The sequence below is a fragment of the Ruditapes philippinarum genome, unplaced genomic scaffold (genome assembly GCF_026571515.1).
Source record: "Ruditapes philippinarum isolate M1 unplaced genomic scaffold, ASM2657151v2 ctg2248_1_1_1_1, whole genome shotgun sequence".
Classification (NCBI taxonomy): Eukaryota; Metazoa; Mollusca; class Bivalvia; order Venerida; family Veneridae; genus Ruditapes; species Ruditapes philippinarum.
This window is the reverse complement of record NW_026865809.1, coordinates 31,481-46,878: the sequence shown is the minus strand read 5'-3', so window position 1 is coordinate 46,878 and position 15,398 is coordinate 31,481. Positions and strand designations below refer to the sequence as shown.

The following is a 15,398-nucleotide window of genomic DNA, read 5'->3' as shown; positions in this document are numbered from 1 at the left end:
ATTTTAAATAAAAGTTACAGCGAAAAACATATTTTGTCCGGTTATATGTAGAATCCAAGTACAGTATTATTATTTTGAGAAAACCCCTGAAAATTATCAGTAGTCCATCGTCCGCTGTCCGCATCGGAGTAAGCTGCAAAAGTTTAATAGGAAGTGGCATGCAGTTTTTATTTGGTTTGATATTTAGTAAAGAATGTATGAAAAATGTCATTTGTATGCGCATCTTATTACAGAAATTTATTATTAGACTTGGGTTTTTGGAAAATCGACGTGGAAGTGCCTTACGTGTTTTTGTGTGTTTATTTATCCTACATTATTTATAATCATGGCACTTTGAACCCAGCAAAAATTATTTTTACCAATATTATCTTTGGTAAGTTAGTGTATTTACAAATATCGGTTACATTAACAAACAAGGTTTTACGCACGCGATAAATGACTGCGAAGGGATGGTCAGCTGTATCCGCTGAGCCGAATAAAATGCGTCTGTTTAGATCTGTGCAGTTGTGAAAATAGAAATTAAAGGGGATTTTTTTTCACAGCGAACTTATTTTTTCTGGTTTCTTATGGTAAACAAATAGATGAAAAAGTCAGATGTTTCATGGCAATGGAATGTAATAGCTCTTACACCAATGTAAAACAATCCTTCTTTAGATGAGACAACATATTTACGCATAATTCAATTTTAGCCTTGTTACACGATATTAAATCTCGGTAAACTACAGACAGTTGTAGAAACTGTAAATAAAAAAATGTTTTGCAATTTAAAACAGGTATTGAAGTGTAAAGCTGATGTACATGAATGTTTTTTTATATTGACGACTCGCAAAATAAATTATGTCATTGCGCAATAAATCATGCGTTTTATAAAAAGTCATATAAGCAGCCGAATTATATAGTGTATAAGGAATGTAAAACATTGTGCTTGTGTAATTGCTGCGAATCGGAGAAACACATATGACTTTAGACAGGTGGGGCGTTTCAACTTCAATAATTCCTGATTTTATCATCGGGGATTCACGATTTAACTTCGTGAATTCACGTTTTCAACATACGGAATTGGCGAATTTTACAATTTCACGATTTCAACTTCATGAATTCACGTTCACGGATTCACAATGTGTATAATGTCACTTTCAGTACATGTGTATCTAGTTCGATGTTAAATTTAAACCATCTAACTTTCGACTTTCGAGGTAGTCACAATGATAATAAGATACATGTAATACAAATCACAATACATTTCGTAATATCAAACTTCCAAATTTAGATCTCATCCTACTTTTCTACATTTAAAGATTCAGAATTACCATTGTGTAAATATCAAGAATCAACAACAAAAAACTCCTTAAATTGACAAGATTTAATCTAAGATTTCATATAAACTTTTTTTTTATCTTGTTTATCATTTCTTTTCTCAGGCAAATGATTCGTTACAAAACGTGACAAAATGCATGCAATAAATAATACAAAATACGAACCACCTATTATTGTAAACAAATGCAAATATTTCAAAAATGTTTGTAAATTCAAAAGACACTATTAGATTTGGCCGAGCAAATTGAAACATGACACTCTCTTTATATATTCATTATCGGTTTCTCAAGGTACTTTGAACTCTATTAATATTTCAAAGTCGACTTATTTTATGATGAAACATTTCCAAAATTTCTATCTTAACACATGACACGTGAATCATTAGTCATCAGACGTGACACATTATATATAAGGATCGTTTATATTTCTTGTGTGTTTCATACAACAAAATAGTATTAAAGAAATTTGGATCATATCAGCAAAAAAGAAGATTAATTATCATGAAGTTCTGTCAGAATATTTTCCTTTTGTGTACGCTTTTGTCATGTTTCCTGCCGTATTTTGTCGAAGGTTGGTAAATATTTACAATGACGAATCTAATTATTTGTCTTATCAATTTGCCATTTTACTTTAGTAAAGTTAATTAAAAGACAGTGTTCATACAAAAATAATGAAATAGATTAGTTGAGCATTATCTATAAAAAAAAATAATACATGAAATACTCGTATTTCGACTATGAGTCAAGATTAAACATGGGTAAATTAAAGCTTATTAGAAACAGTGTAAATAATTAAATAATAAATGACACTAAACACTTTAAAGACTTAAAATTTCAATATCTACTTGTAGTGAAATTACAATTATGTGTCATTGCCGGTTTATTTGTATTAATTCTGAGAAATGGCTACGATAATTATTGTAAACAAGTTTTTTTTCACAGTCACTTAATCTGTTTAAATGCAAAACAAAAAGTTTGAATATAGTCACATGTTTTTTTGTGGACATATCAAAAGAAAGGTCTAATTTTGTGTTTGTGCCTTGCATGCGTACGTGCGTGTGCTTGTGTGTGGTAGTTTACTTGCCATGACTCATGAAATTTATATTTTTCAGGATTACATCGACATTATAATCACCACGAATGCTTGCCTGTCAACGCGTATCTGTTCTTGGATAATAGCATAGGTGATGATGTTGATGTGCAAAAAAATAATATTTATAAGATCATGAACAATACTCATGATGGTAGTAACATTCAAGTAGACACGTTAAACCATACGTCAATAATAACTCTAACAGAAGGTGTCAAAAACGAAAAGAACATGTTAAAATGGCCCAAGATCATCCACTTTTTTCCCAAAGGGACGACGGGTGTAATTTCAGCAACGAGTTTGATCAATTCTGTATCAGTCTATCAAAGTGGACACACAAATGCAGCAATAGAGTTGTTTCTTGTGGTAAATGATAAAACGAGAGTGGATGATGAAGAAAGACTAATTGAAGGACTAAAGAGTATGAAAACATTTATTGTTTATTATGGGAAGAAAAGTCCGTCTACATTTTGGCATTGCCTTGCCACAGATAAAACCCACTTCCTAAACCTCAAGTTCAACGATAATCTTGAAGGTCACATACAGTCGTTTCTACGCTTATCTTGTCAAGGTAATCAATGTACTTTCTTTATTCACAGAGCTGTAATCTTATCTAAATTGCATACTTGTTTATTTCTTTAATTCGATATATCAAATAAAATGGACTTATTAATTAGCACACCTTTTAGGACTGCCGAATGTCCGTTGCCCGTCGCCTGCCGTCCGTCGTCCTCGTGAACACTTAAGTGGATACATTTCTTCCTAAATTGTCACAATATTTAAGAAATTACACATAATTACTGGGACAAGTTTGAATATGCGTCATCTCGGATGAAAAACTAGGTCACATGATCGACAAAAAAAGTAGAAATGTCTTGCTGACACTCTACAGGCTATTTTTAGTCCAAATATTCTTTTAATTGTCTCTACTCGAATATGGGTCATCCGGTGTCAAAAAGTAGGTCACGCTGCCTAAATATGGAAAATCTTGTTAACTCTGAAGAGGTAAAATTTTCATCCTAAATATCCTGGAAATTTGCCAAAAAATGTTCTGATGATTTCTGGCTCAATTTCAAAGTCTGAAGTCAAAAACAAGCTACATAACCCAAATTTGGAAAACCCTGTTTTCACTTTAGATGTAGTATTTTCAACTCAAAGAATAGTTGTTTTGATGATTTCTAGCTCAGTTAAAAATGGGTGATCTGGTGTCAAAAACTAGTTAACACAGCCGAACAAGAAAAAAAACTTGTTAACATTTTCAGTCTACATATCCTGAAAGGTTGCTTCTACGAATTCTACCACAACTTGGAATATGGGTCATCTGGGGTCACAGAACCCAAATTATAGACAAACCTTGTTAACTTTCTAAATGATATATTTTCAGCACAAATATATAAGAAATTTGTCAGAAAGGTTGTTTTGATTATTTCTAGCTCAAGGTCCAATAAGAGTCATCTGGGATTAAAAAACTAGTTCACATAGTCCATATATGGAAAAACTCTAGACTTTGTGATTTCATCTGTCTGGAATAAACACAACGCCGTCAGAGCTTTTCACCCCAAATGTCCTTTAAATATGTCAGAACAGTTGATTTGATGATTTCTAGCTCACATTCAAATATGTGTCATGAATTTAGGGGAAAACTGGATCACACAGCCAAAATATGTATAAACCTTGTTTACATTAATTAGCATTATTTCAGATACAGATATGAACTTTGTGATATCAGTTTAAGATTAAGGCATCATATTTGCTTTTCATTCATAGTGAACAATATTACGTTTTCCTTGTCATCAAGAACCTTTATAATCAGGTGAGCGATATAGGGAAATTATGACCTCTTGTTTGGCATGATATATAACAATTATATACTTCTAACAATCATAGTATGTTAACGAATTCGTGCTTCCCTTTTCTTACAGTTTCCTCTAATTCGTAGATATAACTACCTATTCTTATATCTAACAGACTACTTGTATATAACTACCTGCTCTTATATCTAACAGACTATATAACTACCTATTCTTATATCTAACAGACTCATACCTGAAGTGCACCAACGACATGTACTGGACCAGACATGGGTGTAAAACATGTACATACATCTGCTCTAGGGAGTCGTCAGAAGATCCGCAATTTTGTCGGGAATCTTGTCCATGTAAGTTTCATTATGTTCATAACTTAAAAGACCCATTATGCCTCAGAAATTCTTTTATTTTCATTTGTCAAAAACCTTTTTTTATTTCTAGTGTACTTTTACATTTAGTTTCCAAAAAGATACTCATTGGCCAATTACCTGACCGGTTGCTTTCTGGCAATAAGTCTAGTTGCGGGGATTTAGTACTTTGTATGGAAGTCAAACTACTACTTTGTTAACATTTTGCTATTTTTTATGACAAATAAGTTCACAATTACTGCTGCTTTCTTCAGTAAACACGTATCTTACATGCTCTACAATCATTATTTAAATGTTGTTAAACTCAGGTTTAAGGCATAATGGGCCTTTATATATCATTAACCATATATCAATTGTCATCTGAAAATAGTCTATTTATCTTCCCTTACATTATATCATAGTGTTAAAACAAAGCAGATATCAACTTTAAAATCATCTGTACTAAGTTACTTTTATGAAGTTTTGAAATTGCCTGTAGCATGATATTAGATTACATAGAGTATAATAGCTAGTAGCTTCGAATAAGAAAACTAGGAAAACAATGGGAGCATTTAAAAAAACAGAGAAGGCTAAAACAAAAATACAAAAACATCCATGAAAATCCAGCTTTACAATAAATAACTTACATAATTGATTGTAGTTATAACGTTTCAACCTAGTAACAAAGCAACACTTGCTTAAGTTTTTCTTTGCATGAGACTGAATTTTTATATTATTTACCAATCATAGTATTGATTTGAAACAAAAGTTTATGAAAAATTTTGTTAAAATTGTATGTCATTGAATATAAAATTTCATAACTTGTTTATGTGTTTAAACTGAATTATAGAGCTACAACATTGTAAAATATTCCTTGGACAACCCAAATCACATTTTATATCACCATTTCATGGAAACAGAGACTCTTATGAAAAGTTAATGTAAAAATATGTGATGATTTATGTTACTTTACCTTCGGCTTCAAAGGTCTTGATAACTGAAAGGAAAGAATTTTGCGAACTTCAAGCTTAAATGGTGGAAGACCTCGGGTGTTTATTTGCTCACCTGAGGTAGCTCAGGGTGAGCTTTTAGGATCGTTGAATGTCCGTCGTCCGTCCACACTTGTTCGTTAACACTCTAGCGGTCACATTTTCCCTGAATCATCATCGAACTTTGTCAGGATGCTTATCTAGGTAATAGCTCGAATGAGTTCGAACATGGGTTATCTCGGATGAAAAATTAGGTCACAGGAGCTAAAAATAGAAAAACCTTGTTAACACTCTAGCGGCTCAATCATCATCAAACTTTGTCAAGATGCTTGTCTAGGTTATAGCTCGGATGAATTAGAACATGGGTCATCTTGGATGAAAAACTAGGTCACAGGAGCTAAAAATAGAAAAACCTTGTTAACGCTCTAGTGATCACATTTTTGACTCAATCATACTCAAACTTGGTCAGAATGCTTGCCTAGGTAATTGCTTGGATGAGTTCGAACATGGGTCATCTCGGATGAAAAACTAGGTCACAGGAGCTAAAAATAGAAAAACCTTGTTAACACTCTAGCGGCTCAATCATCATCAAACTTTGTCAAGATGCTTGTCTAGGTTATAGCTCGGATGAATTAGAACATGGGCCATCTCGGATGAAAAACTAGGTCACAGGAGCTAAAAATAGAAAAACCTTGTTAACGCTCTAGTGATCACATTTTTGACTCAATCATCATCAAACTTGGTCAGGATGCTTGTCTAGGTAATTGCTTGGATGAGTTCGAACATGGGTCATCTCGAATGAAAAACTAGGTCACAGGAGCTAAAAATTGAAAAAACCCTTGTTAACACTGTATTGGTTACATATTTGAGTCAATTGTCATCAAATTTTGTCAGGATGCTTGTCTAGGTCATTGTTCAGATGAGTTCGAACATGGGTCATCTCGGATGAAAATCTAGGTCACATGAGCTTAAAAAAGAAAAACCTTGTTAACACTCTAGTGGCTACTGTTTTGATCCAAATATCTTGGAAATAAGTCTGAAAGTTTATTTTGATAATTTCTATGTCAAGTTTGAATATGGGTCACCTTGGGTCAAAAACTAGGTTACACACAAATATGAAAAACCTTGTTAACGCTCTAGTGGTTAAATTTGTGACTCATTTATCATCAAACTTGGTTAGGATGCGTGTCTAGGTAATTGCTAGGATGAGTTTGAACATGAGTCATTTCGGATGAAAAACTAGGTCATAGAAGCTAAAAACAGAAGAATCTTGTTAACACTCTAGTGGCTACTGTTTTCATCCAAATATCCTGGAAATTGGTCTGAAAGTTTTTTTTGATCTAGGTCAAGTTTGAATATGGGTCACCTGGGGTCAAAAACTAGGTCACACTGCTCAAAAATGGATAATTCTTGTTAACACTCAAGCGGTCATATTTTTTACCCACCTGTCATGAAACTTGGTCAGAATGCTTGTCTAGGTAATTGTTCGGATGAGATCGATTTGTCAGGTGAGCGATATAAGGCCATCTTGGCCTTCTTGTTATTTTAGGCACAAAGGGACACCTTAGTTTTAACAACGACGTTCCGTAAGCTAGTGGAGAACTTATTTACAGGAAATTATCCAAAGTCCAAGCGGGTTTCGAACCCAAAGTTGTAAGGAAGCATGTGGTTTTGTGTCACTGACCATAACAAATCGGCCATTAACGCAAACAAACCATGTTCGCGGACAGCAATCTTCACATTTCTCAGTTTTGGATAGGATGATTCAAGCTTAGTAGAAAGGGGGCATAATTCTGATTTTGCTAAGAAGAATTACCTGTCCTTGATAGTAGAATGTCTCATAGAACGATCTCATCTGAATTAACTACCAAAGCAGGTCTTGGCCCATTCAAAATGACCATATAAGCTGAAATACCAAAAAGTTAGTTCTTTGGTAGCAATTAGCTCACACAAGCCAATGAAGCCAAAGTTATTTCCTAAGAATTGCTAGGAAAACAAAGGATATGAAATTTTAGAAAATCGAAATATTCTTCTCAATTATTAAATGATATTTTTAATATGTTTTATGAGATACTTAACGTTTACTATGCATACTTCAATTATTTAGATATGAATGTGTCATCATTTTCTTAAAACATATCACAGGATCTAATTTGACAATGTTATTATATTTCGTGATCCATAATTATTCCAGAATGAAAGAGTTTGTATTGGCACAGTATTTTACTGCATTACCTGTAAAAACAAATGTTTGTATTTGTATTAGAGCTTTTTCTAGATTTACATACAATGCCATATTTTGTCATTTAGTACATTTAACTGTCGTTTTTGAAATATGCACAGAAATTATATATAGTTTTACATTTGGCCTTCATCATGATCTTGACCTTCATCGTTTACCACACAAATGTATAAATTGTAAAAAGGACAAAATAACATTTTGAAATCAGCTTCGTAAAACTTTCAAAAGTTGTAACCTTACTTAATTGCCTTACCTGTTACACATATCTTTGCTATAGAAATATTTTTACCATCGTCCAGGAAATGGTTATTTGTCTTCATGTAAGCTATATAACTAATGAAAAACATGCCTAGATATATTGAAGTCAGTGTTAACATGACATTAATTTAAATGATTTTTCTATTATATTTAATAAAAAATGGAAGATTCAAATTTGGTGGGACAGACTATATAGTTATGCTTCCTAGGACATTTCTGCAGTCATTTTATCAAAATAATACAGATCAGACAAAAAATAATCAGATAAAAAATAATCAAGGTTGTTTGTTAAATGAGGCATGATGTCTGACAAATTATACTTTGTAGCCCGGGGTTCTATGATATCACGGTACTTAACATTCATAGGAAAATATTCAAATATGAATGAGATGTTCTTATTTGTTCTATTTAATAAGTGATCCTTTTCCAAGACTGTCTGTCAAATTTATATTTCTGAAGATCCAATTTAAATGTCATTTTTAGTTCGACTGTACAAAGTATATGGAGAGCTGTCCTACTCGCCCCGGCGTCGGCGTCCGGATTTCAGAGTAGTAAAATATTTTTCACTATAACTTTTTTTCATTTTTTTAAGGTATCAACTTCATACTTCAAATATATGTTCCTTATCATGAACCACATCTTATGTGACAAAGTTTATAACTCTAGCACCAATTTTTTTTAGATTTTAGAATTTTCCTTAAAAAAATATTATTTTTTACTGTAACTTCTGTATTTCTTAAGGGATCAATTTTATACTTCAAATATAATTATGTTCTTTATCATTAACGACATCTTATGTGACAAGGTCCATAACCCTAGCACCAATATTACAAGATTTATCTCCCCTTGAACTTAAAAAATATCATTTTTACTATAACATTTTCATTTCTTTAGGTATCAACTTCAAATAATGTTCCTTATCATCAACCACATCTTATGTGACAAGGTTTATAACTCTAGCACCAATATCTTCAGATTTTTCTCCCCTTGAACTTAGAATTTTCCTTAAAAGATATCATTTTTACTATAATGTTTTCATTTCTTAAGGTATCAACTTCAAACTTCAAATATATGTTGTTTACCATCAACCACATCTTATGTGACAAGGTTCATTACACTAGCACCAATATTTTCAGATTTATCTCCCCTTGAACTTAGAATTTTCTTTTAAAAATATTATTTTTTACTGTTATTTCTTTATTTATATTTCTTAAGGGATCAACTTTATACTTCAAATATATTTATGTTCTTTATCATTAACAACATCTTATGTGACAAGGTTCATAACTCTAGCACCAATGTTGCAAGATTTATCTCCCCATTAACTTAGATTTTTTTATTTGTCAATGAAAAATGTTATTTTTTACTCTAACTTCTTTAGTTTTAAAGGTATCTTCCTAAAACTTCAAATACGTATTCCTTATCATCGACCAGATCTTATGTGACAAGTTTCTTGAAGCAATATTTTTCTAGATTTATCTCCCTTTTGAAATTTCTTTAAGAAATTTTATATTTTTTTTACTTTTTAAGGTATCTTTTTCAAACTTCAAATATATATTTCTTATCCTTATCATTACACACATGTTATGTGACAAGGTCCATAACTCTATTGTGACTATTTCCAAAATTATTCCCCCTTGAACTTGGAATTCATGTAAACAACTATAACTTCTTGACTCTTGACATAAGAAGAAATATATTTATATCATAATTGATTTTTCTTTCATAGTTTTGTCTTCCTTACTGCGTCAAGTATTTAATTAGTCGAGCTTCGTTGTCTCCTGTGACAGCTCTTGTTTAAACTATTTTCAATGTCTGCCATTTTGAGTAATTTCAGAGGAGGTTGTTATGGTATCACGATAATCCCAAAAAATGCAAGTATGGAAGATGGGTCAAAATTTTCAAGTTAAGTTGTAAAAAAACTTCCAACAGTTGACTTGCTATAAAATTCAAACTATATGAGCAGACGATATGTCAGTATATGTGATTGTAACATATTTTAATAGACTGTGTAAAAGCAATTAAGGAAAATAGTATATATAATCTTTTATTCCACTTTTCAGTGACTAATATAACAATAAATTTACACATTTACATGAGATCATAACATAATAACATAAGAATATTGATTATATACACGAAAAACATATCATACACAATGTCACACATTAAATATAGACTACATTATACAGAATGATAACAGCATTCATACACAATGTTAACTTATTAATAAGCACATGATATATTGTCAATGTTCGACATAATGGTATTTACTGAATATTTTTAATGCACTTTTACTAAATATTTTCCCGATTACATTTATAACTTTTCGAAAACATGAAATATAAAAGTCATGTATAGAATGGATTTATTATATTACATTTAACCTTAGAAGTCTAAGATAAGCAATGTTATTACATGTAGAATGTTCTAGAGATTACTTTTTATGTCGTGAACGTATTGACAACATAGGTTGGTAAAGTCTTTTTGGAGTTCTGGATTAATACCAAAGACAGCCAATAAATTAAGATAAAAGAGTCCTTGCAAGAATGCTTCCGAGTTAATTCTAAGAAAATAACTGCAAACTTCAGAGCTAAATTTCTGATCAATTGAATGTGTAAAGCGTGTCCGTTCACGTGTATATATATCACATTCAGCTCAGGAATGTCTGATTATTTCACTAGTTTCTTGTAGACATTTTGTACAGGAATACCTTGTAGAAAACTGTCGATATATAAGTATTTCCGTTGCACTTAAAGCATGTTTAATCTCACTGTTTGTATTTGAAAACAGCCATAAATGTAAAGGCGTTACTGATTGATGAACTGCTATAAATCTGTCAAAATCTCTGTCAATCTTAATTGTATGTTTGTCAATCTTAATTGTATGTTGCCACATGTTGTTTTGTGTATGTGTAATTGCTTTTATAATAGTATTTTTCCATGAGTACTAGCATGGAAAATGTGTATGTTTCATGTAGTCAGAAATGAAATGGAATAATCCGTATTTGTACAATAGTCTGCATTATTTCTGGAACAAAGCCGCGTTGATTACAATAGCCTTTCATAACAAATAAGTTTAGTCTGTAATTAAATAGTTTTCTTGACAGATAGTGTGTTGGTATAGTACACAGTTTTTGTAAGAAAGTTAGCTTTCTTTGGTCTATGTCTGCTTCAATAATAAACCATCCCAGTGTGCTCAGAGCCATGTCCGTTCTAGTTGACTGCGGGAGATGTTGTAATTGTTTCGCTGCCAATTGTTGGATCTTTACAATGTCATTATTTGAAATGTTATGCCATAGTTTAGCCCCATAGATAAAAGTTTAAAAAAAAATGATACTTTTTTTACAAATGATCTTAGGGTCAGTGGATTTATATCACCAACATTGTTTTCTAGGGATAATATTGAAAAAAAATGACAATTGTCCTTTATGTATACGTTGATCGATTGTATCTGTTACACTTAATGTCTTATTGAGTTTAATTCCAACATGTACAGCGGTATCATATGATGATATTTCAAAATGACCAAAGTTTGCTTGAAATATATTGTCAGAAATTTTCCCGCCAAACTTCAATACGCAACATTTGCTATAGTTGAATTCATATCCCCATGTATTTGCGTATGTGTAAACACTAGCAAGCTGATTCTCTAGTGATGTTTACGACGGACTTAACAGTGTCAAATCATCGGCAAGTGTTGGATTGCCACATGCAATATTACCGGTTATAAAACCATGTTTGCAACTTTCAAGATTTTTTTAAAGGTTCATCAATAAAGATTAGGTAGCTCCAAATAGACATTATCCCATCCTGTCAAATGCCCCGCAAAACTGGGAATATATCTGACGTAGCGCCGTTAACAGTGACGCAGCCAACTGTTAATTATGAATCGCAGAAATTTACCTTTGATTCCTAAATTATGCATTTTCATGATAATGGCACTGTGTCTCACATTGTCAAATGCACCTACAGTATCTAGGAAAGCGGCATACACACTAGAGTAACTATCGGTGTATGATAGTACAGCTTCTTGTAAATTGAAAGTTGCAGTTACAGGTCCTAAATGTTTTTGATACACAATTTGTTGTGTGCTCGGAAAGTTTAGCTGCTTTGAGGCTGTCCATGTTGTAAGGCGATGATGAAGGACTCGTTCAAATAGTTGATAAATAACTGGCAGAAGGGTTATTGGTCAGCAGGTTCTCGAGTAAGATGGTCTCCATGAGAGATCTCATGCATCAACTGGATTAGATCGTTTACCTTTTCTGCGTTTACTCCGAAAGAGCCTCATATCACATTCAGCAGTTTCATTTAGGTCATCATAGTATTTTTTATTAACTTCTGAAATAGTTTTTTTCTGAGCATTTATGAATATGCGTTTTGCCGCTTTGTAATTTGTAAAAAAACACATTATCTCTTCCTCTTGGCAGATGCAAATGAAGTTAGTAGGCCAGTTTTAAAAATATATGCATCGTCGTGTGTTGCTTTTACTAGCAGTCACAGAAAATGTAAATACCGTGATATCATAGAACCCTAATATCGTAGATAAAAGAAGAGAAACCGTTAAAAATATCTATAATTTTTTATTATCCTTTGTTATTTTTTCAGATTTTCGCGAAACAAAGGACGAAATCAAGTGCAACGGAAGTTCAATGGTGAAGTCTTACAATAGTGAGGTCTATTTGCTGTTGTTGTTGGTAGTATTTGTTATATATTAAAATGTAAGCAGTTTAGAAGATGACATTGTACACAGTATCCAATTTCAAAACGTTTTAATTATGTGGCGGAATTGGAGATCTGAAGTCTTTGTTTTGTTTATCAATTTGTTTTACCAAAGAATAATCCGTTCACAAAATGTGCTGTTATTATTCTTAAAAGTGGGAACAACGATTTTGTTGTGACCTTTAATAATTTCTCGTTGACAATTAAGTGATTGATTATTGTAATCAAGCAGAATGAAGATTTGCTAGATTTTTCAAGATTTATTTTCACTCAGAAACATTTGCAATACATACATATTATATTTTATTTTCAATTGTTTCGTATCATTTCGTATCATATCATTATTTCTTGGTAAATAAATATCTCTTTTGAATAATATTAAGGTTAATGATGAAAAATTATAGTTTGAAATTTATGGTTAATTCTGAAACGAGTGTATAATTGATTTGAAGGGGAAAAAACGATATTCATCAATATGAACTGCGTCGTATCTATATAACTTCATAAAAAATTCTGGCCCGCTTTGAGTTGCAAGTTCGCTATATTTTTTTGTTTTACAAAATAGTTAAGCTAGCAAAATACCAAATGAAGCGGTAAATTGTGGAGCGTGTTAATACATATAGATCTATCTGGTTTTCAGTCATTTCCAACAAAAAGAGTAATAAATAAAAGTATGCCCTTTTCATTCAAAGATGGCGGCGTTTGCATACGACGCAGTTCTGATTCACAGCCCTGATTGTTTTTTGTTTATTTTTCACTACTTTGTACGTAGATATCTTTTAACTTTTGAAATGTTGTTTTTATCAACCATTGACTACTGCAATCAAAATCGCCAAGTTTCCAAGTTTATTTGAATACCTCCGTAAAGGGGTCTGTACATAGCTAATTGAATAACCACCTGTCTCTTACAATAAAATTTCAATTATAACTGAATAATCGTTATTAAACCATATTTAAATGTTCAAGAAGATTTTTGTCTTTTCTTATTTTTGGTTAAAAAGCTTTAGAGTTTTAGCTTAAAGTGACATTATGTTCATAATATTCGTAGATTGTATGTGTAAATTACATTCCTTGTTCACTTGAGAGTGATTGAATTTTAAACACTTTTTAAAAAATTTCATAAAAATTACTATGAATCTTGAGGCATGCTGCTTTAAGTTTAGAGAATAATAGCCTGTGATATGGATGTACATATGAATCTATATTTATTGTATTTTAATCACCTCTTTTTTATTTTTCTACTTTTTCATTAAAAAAACTTTAAACTTCAAAAACATATCTGATTAGTGCATTGTTATGTTCGAATGGTTGTCTGTATAACCTTTTATCTGTTTTTAATAAATCATTATCAAGAAAAAAGAACTTGTGTTGTTTTTTCATAATGGAATCTACATAGCTACTTTGTCCAATTTAATTCAGGTCTGTGTTTGAAACTTATATCTACTTGAAATCGTTTGAAAATTGAATAAGCTGAAACTTTCATTCTTTTCCAATTCTCATTCTATTTCAAATGGATATTCCTCCTCAGTGCTGTCACCACATCACCACATGTAGCCCCCAAGATATTAGATGGTATCTCTTTACGAAGCTCAAGAAATTGGAATACCGCATATTAAGCCATTTGTCCCAACATGTCATTGCCCCTTGTTTGATTGAAAAACTGACTATATGACAAACCTTGTTTGATACATAACTTAAGTGAAGGAACAATGACCATGTCTGCTCGAGTCTTTCAATGCACGACTTAATCCTATCAATCATTCGTTGTTTTATCGTATATTTCTTTTAGTCTAATTTTATAAATTGTTGCAGATACGAGTAATCATTCTTTAACTTACGGACATGCTTCATATATTTTCTCCGTCATTTCTGGCCAAATAAATGAATGACAACATAAACTTAGTTTGGTTTATTCAAAAAAGAGAGAAATAAAGAATCCCTAAAGAAAGCTCAACAAGACAAAATTGAAAATGTTGATTGAGCCTGTTTATGGACGGTACTGGAAAGTGCAAGTTAGCGTCCACGCCCCCTAGCACCGGCTTAAGCAGAATTCAACATTTAATCATGGTAATGGTGAAATTTTGAATTTAGAAACATCCGCGGCGGTTATCAGTCATACAAACGGACAATACGCTGATTCAAAAGTAGAATCCCTACCTTCCGTTAGCCAGATAGACTGTTTCCTTCCATGAAAGAGCTTATAACCCCATAATATATGGTGAGCGTTACAACAGTACCATCAATGAACAGGATCAGTCAAACCAAGCCTGCAACATTTTCAATCTTGCCGTTTTGGACTCCCATTTTATTTTATTCCTATTTTAACTAAACTTGATGAGACACTTGTACTGTTGTGTTTAAAATTATAAATTAATCTTTAATACATATTTCAATTAAGTTTGTTAAACTTTTTACGCAAACATGTTACGTATATATGATAAGTTAATATTTCTGTCGACAATAAATTACATAAATGAGTCGCAAGAAGAGGTAAATCAAAATCTATTTAAGATGTAAAACCCCTCATAAATATTTTTCATATTAGCAGTTAAATCAAAAATAAACATAATATTGAATGAATAAGATGCTTCATAAGATGAAACGCTAAAATAATTATTTAAAAAAGG

The 15,398-nt window shown here is 31.8% G+C and overlaps 1 protein-coding gene across 1 annotated transcript; it reads left to right on the top strand.

Moving 5' to 3' along the window:
* Positions 1-1,720: 1,720 nt before the first annotated feature.
* LOC132730386 (uncharacterized) lies at positions 1,721-14,127 on the top strand. The gene is made up of 4 exons (XM_060716299.1): positions 1,721-1,887; positions 2,429-2,977; positions 4,445-4,564; positions 12,658-14,127. Exons 1-4 carry the CDS (start codon positions 1,818-1,820, stop codon positions 12,765-12,767), a joined length of 849 nt encoding a protein of 282 aa, XP_060572282.1. The 5' UTR covers positions 1,721-1,817; the 3' UTR covers positions 12,768-14,127.
* The last annotated feature ends 1,271 nt before the right edge of the window (positions 14,128-15,398 follow it).

Coding starts and splice junctions, on each gene's coding strand:
- LOC132730386 (XM_060716299.1), top strand. CDS start 1,818: ATGAAGTTCTGTCAGAATATTTTCCTTTTGTGTACGCTTTTGTCATGT. Junction 1,888..2,428: donor CCTGCCGTATTTTGTCGAAG/GTTGGTAAATAT, acceptor TATATTTTTCAG/GATTACATCGACATTATAAT. Junction 2,978..4,444: donor TCTACGCTTATCTTGTCAAG/GTAATCAATGTA, acceptor TATATCTAACAG/ACTCATACCTGAAGTGCACC.